General features: G+C 37.9%; 1 protein-coding gene across 1 annotated transcript; it reads right to left on the reverse strand.

Moving 5' to 3' along the window:
• Positions 1 to 4,709: 4,709 nt before the first annotated feature.
• Positions 4,710 to 7,837, reverse strand: LOC139135236 (uncharacterized). The gene is made up of 2 exons (XM_070702527.1): positions 7,603 to 7,837; positions 4,710 to 6,217 (listed from the first exon to the last, which is right to left on the reverse strand). The coding sequence occupies exons 1-2, from the start codon at positions 7,722 to 7,724 to the stop codon at positions 5,197 to 5,199; spliced, it is 1,143 nt and encodes a 380-aa protein (XP_070558628.1). The 5' UTR covers positions 7,725 to 7,837; the 3' UTR covers positions 4,710 to 5,196.
• Between the last annotated feature and the right edge of the window lie 1,800 nt (positions 7,838 to 9,637).

Genomic DNA, 9,637 nt, shown 5'->3' on the forward strand with positions numbered 1-9,637 from the left:
TATCACGTGACAGGTAATTTGCATAACCTTTCAAAAATCGGTTTTCCCTATGTTTTGTTTCAATGCTTTGAGATATGTAGCTGAAATTCATGTGAGTGCAAGCTATCCTACCGGTCTTCAAAAGTGTGTCTCAGAATTTTTTTAAACCTTCTTAAACAGTTTTTATGCCAGAAAAACTTCCTGAGCAGTGAATTTTACCATAGCTGATTTCTTTAAAATTGTGCTCCAAAAAAACTAAGCAAGATATAAAAAATCTGAGACACACTTTGAAAGAGCATTGTGACAGCTTGCATTCCAGCAAGTTTGAGTCAGATATTTTGAAGTATTGAGACAAAACATAGGGAAAACCAACTTTTGAAAGGTTATGCAAATTATCTTGTCACGTGATAGTTATGTAAGCAATGGTGACACTGTGGCTACCAAAATGTTCCCAGATATGTAGGCTTTCAGAAAATGTATACTTTATGGGGGTTCTGAGTTGATTAACCGTTAGAGAATTGTTAGATTAAAGAGGTCACATTTCTTGTCTTGGAACCTTAAGCATTTTGATAATTTCTTCATCTGTGTATTTGTGCTGGGCATCCATGGTGTTACTGAAATAACCTGACCTATGTTTGATGCTAATGTATTGGTACCTTCTTCTGCAATTTTTACGCAGGAAAGCTTGTTTAACAAGAGATGACATCCTTGTTTTAAGTTTATCGTGGGGAATTGTGGTGTATAATGTGGAAAAGTCAAATGTTCCGATTGAGCTGGCAAGTTCAAGACCGGGTGTTGTTTGAGGTGCCTATTAGACTGCGTGAGCAAGCATGCGCAAATGAGGTACACCGTTGCAACCTATTAGGAAACAATATTTGTTGCCATTTGGGATATCTGCGCTATGCAACAAAGGGTCAGTCCATCGTAGATTGATTGATTATTTCCTCGGTACATGAAAGGAGCCTAAATTTTTTGTAACAATAATGATTGTTGCCGTAATTCTGACAAATCAGTACATGTTCTTTCGTTGGCAAAGTGAAACGATCGTCTAGTTATTTTCCAATGAAAGGTAGGGTCATAAAACTTTCAGTTCATCTTCCTTCACAATTATATTGTTCTACAGACCGTATTTTCAATACAGTTTACTGTTAACTGTGGGTGAAATGATCTATTTACACGGTTCATCTGTGTGACCAAATACATAGCCAGCCATCCCCCATCGTTCGATTTTATACCCCCTACGCTTTTCGTAGCAATCTCGCTCACAATTCTACGGTTTGGTTGGTTTGAAAGGTGTTCAATGTCCTTTGACGATGCAAAAAGCATACTTGACAGTTACACTTTATTACGAACCAAGAAACACCCCTTCCAAGAAACGGCTTCTACATCTAAATCATGTACAAAATCCTAATTTTCAGGAACGCCTGGATATTTTGAAATACAACTGTAGAGATTGTTAACCGTTAACCGGAAATCTTCTTAAGTCTCATCATCCAATAGTCTACGTGTGTCAAGTATGTCAACAGTGATAATACAACATGGTTATATCAAAATATTTCATACTGGTACCATTCTTGATAGTTTTACTTCCTTAATTTTCAAGCAGTCGTCATGTACATGTGCCGTTTAAATTTGTAATCTAATAAATTCAACACAAAAGCTTTGATTATTTAAGCAAATCAGTCCCAGTCATAACGTCGCGAGATTCTTCTGAGACATTGTCTAAAGACTTGATGTAATACGAATTCAATGCTCTTTGTAAATATGGTCATTTTTCTTTCATTAATATGCAAAAATAAATATTTGTCTGATTTTTCAGGAGAACGATGAAAATAATACCTGCTGGTGTTGCAATGAATACTAAAAGTCACACTAATTTATACTCACAAAACAAGCCGTAACAACAGCCACGCATGCAACAATGACATTTATCCGAATTTCAAGCGGTAGTGTCCGATGTCAATGGGTCGTGTTGTAGTCGATGAGTACTAAGACCCACGGAAAAGAGGTCGAATGAAAGTGCATTTATATTACAGGACGGCATAATGGAATGATTATCAAAATTCACAACTGTTTGCCTTACTTAATAAAATGATTAATTAAACTTACGAATTCGAGGCAGCTGAGCCGGAAATGCACATTTTCCATCGATTGAATCTTTGTGCGATTTGGACTCACAAGTGTCGTGGACAATCAATTTTAAAATCGCAGTTGGTCAATGATAACAATCCAGCAGATTAAAATGTCGCCATATAATTCGAAAGATGACTCTTTGCAAAATGCCGTGCACCCGAACAGAATCATGCACAAACTTGAGCAGAAACTTCCTGCTAGATTTTCCCCCGTTGATGATAACATGTGACACTAATGGCCAATCCCCTGATTTATATTCTTGATTCGGTAAGAAAAGTTTAAGTCATTCACTTCCGACATGAATACTACCTTAATTCTCTTTGTTTTATTATTAAAGGAAACCCATTTGCCGTTTCTAACTTTTGAAAAATGTTCTAAGTAAATAATGCCTTGCAAAAACACAAAAATATATGAGTCACTTCTTTGGAAACACTCTTTTTCCAAACATAAGTGTGTTTCGCCATTTTCACCCTATTGTATATGTAGTGCCATATAGCGGCCTTCCATTGTGCATGCTATTATTTGATGACGTAGAACTTCGTAATTGTATCACCAAGTTAGGGTGTCTTGCTGGGTAGTCTTTCTTCCTGTGAATTACTCCATAGCACAGACCCTAATCATAGTCCCTAAATATAGGAGCAGCCTGGAGGTAGTATGAAACCTACTACCGCCATGGTTTGACAAAGTATGAAGAATTTAACGGCATACCCACCTTTTCTTTCCTAAAGGGGTAGATATGATGATGGCGCAAAAAGTTACTTTGATATCAATGCTGGAGAAAGCAAAATGGCCTGAAGAATTCAAGAAAGCCTCTGGTGTATTCATGAAAATCATGGCTTGTGCTGTCTAGCACTACATCGTAAAGTTTCTTCTCCCAGTCTAATGGGAGGGAGAGAAGCTGTGTATGTGATTGAGAAAATATTCAGGTCTCAGTAAGTCTCAACATTTCAGTCGTATTCAAACTAATATTCACACGAAAACTGAACGACCGATAGCGTCGTAAGCAAGTTCTCCATTCCCAACTCGCAGGCAAGGTCACATACAAATAACTGTATTTCAATTCACTTGGTGACTTTTTTTATTAAATTATATATTTTATTAAAGGATTGAGTATACACAATCATGCATTGCGGTTAAAGATGAACGTATAGAAGAACATGTAAAGGCAAAATATATTCTGACTTTCCTCATCCAAGAACGCTTAGTGATATGCCTGTTCTGAACATAGAACCTTTGCAATACTAGAAGGAACAACGGAAAGCAAGTATACTCGTAAAAATAAAATGCGTGAGTCAGAATTTTGTCATCCAAGGGCACAATAATTATTCCTATCCAACATCCAAAATCTATAGGTCAAAAAATTAGATTTACATATTGATAGACGATAAAAACTACAAACGAGTGCGACTCAAACAACAAACACTTCACACGCAGCACACATACAAAGTCAGATTCACGGAAGAAAGATGCTTGGAGCTTCGGCAAAACAAAACATTAAGACAGCAAGAAACAGACGACAAAATATAAAAAACGCCAGAAATGGCTTAAAAATTACATTTTGCCCAAAAGATGAGACTTACATTTCGTTTTAAAAGAGTGAAGAATAGAGCAAAATTTGACATCTGCTGGTAAACTATTCCATATTTTGACACCGCTATACGTAAAACTCCTCTTAAAAATTTGAGTTCTGTGTCTTGGAATATATAATTCATTTCTATCTACAGATCTTGTACTACGACTGTGGACGTTCTGGACACTTCTAAAAACATTCAAATAATTAGGAGCCAAATTATTTTGGACTTTGTACATCAAGACTGATTCATTAAAAACAACCTTTCTCTAAATGGTAACCAGTTTAAAACGTCGAATAAATTACGACTAGGAGTGCTAAAATCTGAGTCTAAAAGTACTCTGGCGACAGCTTTCTGTAGTCTTTCAACACGAAGTAAAAGTTTGTTGGAACAATGACCCCATATGTTAGAACAATAGTCAAAATGGGGTAAAATAAAACAATTGTAAAATATCATCTTAGCTCTCTGAGTTAAAAAGGGACGAATACCTTTCAGATGCAGCAATTTAAAGGCTACCTTACTACAAACTGAATTTACTTGCTTTTCCAATTTAGGGTGTCGTCAATGGTTACACCCGACAATTTTTCATGGGTTACACAATCGAGCTGATCATTGCCACACATAACATTGATGTGATTTTTCGTTCTGGCTTTTTTCTGCGTTGTACCAATGACAATAACCTTAGTTTTCTGTGAATTAACACACATGCTATTTTGATCGCACCAGCGTGTGATCAGATTCATATCTCTGCTCAGCTTGGTTTCAATTTCGTTAATTTTGGGACTGATCACCTGAGCTGCTGTGTCATCAGCATACATATACATATCAGAATTTTCAGAAGCCAGAGGGAGGTCATTTATAAAAAGTAGGAACAACAGGGGCCCTAAAATAGATCCCTGCGGTACACCTGTACTGACAGGAAGAGAATCACTCAGGGTTCCATTAAAGGACACCAACTGAGTTCTGTTTGCGAGGTATGAAGTGTTAAAGCCCATTGTCTGCTCTGAACAACCATAAAGTTGTTATATCACGTTATATGTAATCACCAGTTCATGATACCTGCTCAAAAGCGATGAAATGTAGAGACGTTTCATTCTCTGCAGTAACCTTAATTGGAAATTTTTCAAGAGGAAAAACACAGGTTTCTTTAAAAAAGTCAGTGTAGGAATTGCAGGCCCCTTGCATATCCAATGACTTTGGAAATGTACAAATATTAAGCTGATGAGAGCGGAATATGGCTCCCAAGGTGTTGAAGATTAATGACAGTGAAATTGCAATCATCCCTATTCTCGAATAGCGTTCTAGAAAGGTGATCATTAGTGTGAAAGTGGAGAAAGAGAAGAATTCGCTGATTTTGAGGTTTCCTTTATGAGAGGAAATATACTGCAATGGAAGTCATCGAACCTGCTCGTGTTCAGAGACGTGATATCATAAAACTACATAAAAGTAGGATAAAGTGGTAGAATAAAATGAGAAAAACACTCCTCAAACGTCTCAATTTGTTTCTTTCAAGTCATGTTTTAGCATATGCTAATTTCTGCTTGCTGAAAATACTTTTAGCCTTCTTAAAGATTTGAATATCATAATGCAGCGCCCTCAAAGCTTCCGGATCTGTTGAGATTTTCGTCTTCAGCGATTTGACGATTTCCGCTTTTGTCACATTAGCATTGTGGTCATCTTTACTGTAATGGTAATTTCGTTGGTTCTGTTTTCTTCCAGCACAGAGTGTATAAAACGGTAATTTGAAAACTCTTTCAAAGAGATGAAAGCTTGTGTCGAATTCCTCTGTTAAACCAATGACAGCAAACCACGACTCTAGATTGGCCAGGACAAATTCCAAAACCATTCCCTTTTGGTTATCGTCCATAAAGTGATCCAAAATTAGTTTGTTTCGCCACCACGGGGGAATGAGTTCAGTTGGTGGATCATCCGGGCCGCGTAATTTGTCCACAAGGCCGGTGTACTTGTTTGTGAAAAATTCTGGATTTGCCAAGAGTTGGCGAAAGAAAAAACTCCCTTGGTGTATCGCCCAATCTTTCACGCTCAATTTACTGATATCTCGCATAACACATTGCGGTTGCTTTGAGCCCAGGCACATGTTGTACGAAGAAATGGCACGTTCTAAAGGATCCCTTATCACCGTAAAGTAAGCGCAGGGTCTGTCAACGAAATCACAGACGGTGAAAGTGGAATCACCCACATAGCTTGTTCGCTTGTATTTATCACTCCCATTCAGAAGGCTGCCAAATATCTGTCCAGCATTCGGGTTTGCAACCAGCCTTGGAACCATCGCACCGACTTCCTCAATCGCATTAGAGAAACAGCTAGTCGTTGTTGTCCCGCCCGACTTTTGATTGTGAACAAATGCGATGGTGCAATTTTTGTAGCTGTAAGTCTCATCTAACAGCCTCCGCTCGCCATACCTTCGGTTCTTTGACCTGGTGAAGTAGTTCGGAAGAGTGTTTGACCTTATCAACCAGGGGTATAATTTTGCTATCTCATCCTTTAATATTTTTGTTGATTTTGAGTTTGCCCTTCATTGGAAAAAGAAAAATGTGTAATTAAGCATAAGAAAACGGAAAACAAATCTTTGACGTGCCTTTCGTATCAACATTTTGCATTTGCGTATGTATGATAATGTGTCATTTATTTAATTAATGTTGCTTGTATTGTAGGTAACGCTGATTTTTAACATTGGTGTGCAAAATAGCGTTCTGTTCCTAAACGAATAGTGTTCAAATTAGGCTCGTTTCTTTATCTCGTCGTGCAGCAAAAGGGATGTTGCGCCATCGCTTTACTGTATGGACAAAGGGTGCGGTCGAGCTAGTGTAAAAGCAAGGCTTGATTTTGGTAAGGCATTTCGCAAACTTTTGAAACGTGCAAGGGTATAATACAACAACATCAGGATACATGAAACAGACACTGAATGTGACATAATACTATTCATCGTTATGGCTCCACATCAGCCTCTCAAGATATGATTATTGATCAAAGCTGCTAACTGTTAATGGAATAGCTGCAGCATCAAATCGCTTTGGGAAAAATCATAATATTCTATAATTTTTCCATTTTGAGAAACACTGCAGGTATTTCTAACTCAGCCCTGAAAACGAAGCTTCAACATTCAAGAAGTGGTATTGCAACAAACGTCTGATGTCACAGTACTTGCCATAAACAAAGAACAATAGCTCACGATGGCGGAACTCAAGGCAATGTATTATGAGTACAACGCACTGTTGGTATTAATCCGTTGATTAAATAGTTTTCGAAAATGACATCAAGCTTGCGTAATTGACTTGGTACCACATTCTCACTGATGTTAGGACTTCAGGTCAAATTCGCAATGTAGCACTCAGTCACTGAGTTGATGATTTTGTGTAATCCAATTTCCTGTGACACATCTTTACCGACCTTGAATCGTTTCCCAGGACCATTGTTGACTTTATGGAACACATTAAATTTTAAAAAGGGTTTCCAACAATTTTACATCAAGTATCGTGCAGAATTGACGGTGTTGATATTGCAAAGACGGTTTCATGTTCCTTCTTAAAACAACTAAAATAATACTCGGAGTCGTGGACAAGTGAATTAAATATCTGGAGAGAGCACTGTTTCTCTGCCCATCGATTGTTCGTCTCTATCTGTTTGTACCACTAATTTGGAGTATTACTGTCTATGAGTGTCTAGTCTTGATGTCCTGTTCATAAACCTTGCCCTAGTATTGTGAAAACCAAGCTTGGTCATGTTGGTATATGATTATTGCAGGATTAAACTGTATGTGGTTTACACGGCACATTTACTGATATCGTATGGCGAATAGACAACTGATAAAACCATATCGAAAAAAGGGTTTCTAATATCGTTTTAAAGGTTGAATGAGAAGTATGAAGTCCACCTATTGCACAAGGTCATTCCTTACCTCTGCTTAGGAAATGATGCGATGATCTTGTCGGTTCTCTGCTCCAAAAATATGTAAGAAGATATCAAAATGAGACCAACGATCATTACTGAAAGAAAATACTTAAGATTGTTAAAAAACATGGTCGTCGAAATTTGGAAGTCGAGCTGGTACTGTTGTGTATCTATTCTGAATCAAGCGACTGCGTCGGGAATGGATAGCGTGTCTAAAACTCAGACAACATGGGCATTCAACAGTACAACGCTTTCTAAGTTGAATTTAGTAAAACATACAATCTAATTAATCATTTATACAGTATGTAACATTCCATCACATCTGATTCTCATTCAAACGTGAAAAGTAATTGCGTTGCTGACAAATCCCAAACAACATGGTACTTCCGATTAAGCAGTTTCCACGGACAAAACAAACACTTGTCATTTAATCTCGGGGTGATTTTACTAAAGGATATTGATTTTTGAGCTCCAAAGGAATCAATGGTTTGACATGCATACTTTCCGAAATTAGCTCAATATCCGTCTGTCGTTACAGATGACGCCACAAGTGTGTAATAACTTGATCCTCTTTTGGGGCTTCTGGTGAACAATATTTGCAAATTTAAAATCCAAAAGATTCAGTTTGTCTGACGTTTCGTGCAGAATCGGTTTACCTTTATGCTACTCATGTGTACTTTGTGGGCCTGTACGTTTTAATTGAATCCCGACGTGTAAGTAGCCTTCAATCATTAAATTAAAATACTCAGTTGAACTATAAACATATTTCCAGAAATTATGGTATTGCCGAGTGCCTTCGACTTCTAATGTCTGCTCTAGAGAATGACTTTTTAACATCAGAAGGAATCATACGGGCTTACATAACTGTTAGCCTACAAGGTGACCTCATAATCGAGTGATTGTGTGCCTTTTTGTTTAGTTTTCTCAGTTAATGCATCCTAAATTCCTGTAATGCGCTCCAGGCGTGTACAGCGCATTATTGAAAAAACAATATAAAACCGGTAAGCTGAAAGGTTATTTTGAAATATGCAAAGAAAGTCTATGGTAAGGATGTAAAATCCGTTGGGCATGGCAATAATGTTTCTATAGGTAAGCGGACGAGTAGGAGGCGGTTAACGGAATTTAACGGTACAGTTTGCCAGTAAAACTCCGAGGCCCGCAGGGCCGAGGAGTTTTATGACAAACTGTACTGTTAAATTCCGTAAACCGCCGACTACGAGTTCGCTGACCGTGTTATACCACGAATTTGCCGAGTTTTAGAGCCTTGTTTGCACGCCGAAAGTTTTATTTGTAATTTTAGTGCAGTGCAAGTTGAAACTTTGGCAGGAAAACATTGACGCGTTTTGACACCTTGTTGAACGAAAGTATAAAAAAAATAACCCATGATTGGATAAAACAAAGTTGACATGTGTTGCTATTGTAGTGCGATGACGTGGTTGAGCACCTGGTTTGATTTGAATTGTATGAATTAAGTTTGATTGATTGGTTAGTTGAATGAAGTGAAAAGGTGTTTGCAGATCGACGTTAGAGCCACGCTTTGCTCATTTGGGTCGAAAACTTTTAGCAGCATACACGCAATTGCCGAGTCGCTCTACGTATATCGATATGGCGGATGAAGTACAAATGAAAGCTGTATCCGATGCACTTAAACTACCAAAGCCAAAGATGGAAAAGAAAAGTCCCCCTGTCACGCCAGTGCTAACGGCCACAATCGGAAGACCAAGCTACACAGCCACGTCAGAGAAAGGCACAACAGAAACTGCAAGTACAAAAAAAAAAAATACGTGTAGATCCACAATGACTGTGGTACTGCGTGTGTGTTTGCCTGTAGCTAGATTTAACTTTACCAAAGGCGACTGAAACCTCTACATTCAGTGTTGATAACTGACTTTGAAGTCTTAAATTTCAGCTTCGAATGATCATGATAACAATAACCTTAACACTGAAGTGATATTTGCAATCAATGCCGTTATTTCACGGTGACCTGTAATTGATTTTGAGATTTACAGTCGTGCAAAATTAATTCAGTCCGGTGATTCTTT

This window comes from Ptychodera flava, chromosome 1, assembly GCF_041260155.1.
Source record: "Ptychodera flava strain L36383 chromosome 1, AS_Pfla_20210202, whole genome shotgun sequence".
Taxonomy (NCBI): domain Eukaryota; kingdom Metazoa; phylum Hemichordata; class Enteropneusta; family Ptychoderidae; genus Ptychodera; species Ptychodera flava.

Bases quoted from the DNA above. Each gene is read 5' to 3' on its own strand.
- LOC139135236 (XM_070702527.1), bottom strand. From the start codon at position 7,724: ATGTTTTTTAACAATCTTAAGTATTTTCTTTCAGTAATGATCGTTGGT. The intron at 6,218-7,602 runs GTAAGGAATGAC...TTTCCAATGAAG, and splicing joins GCATCATTTCCTAAGCAGAG to GGCAAACTCAAAATCAACAA.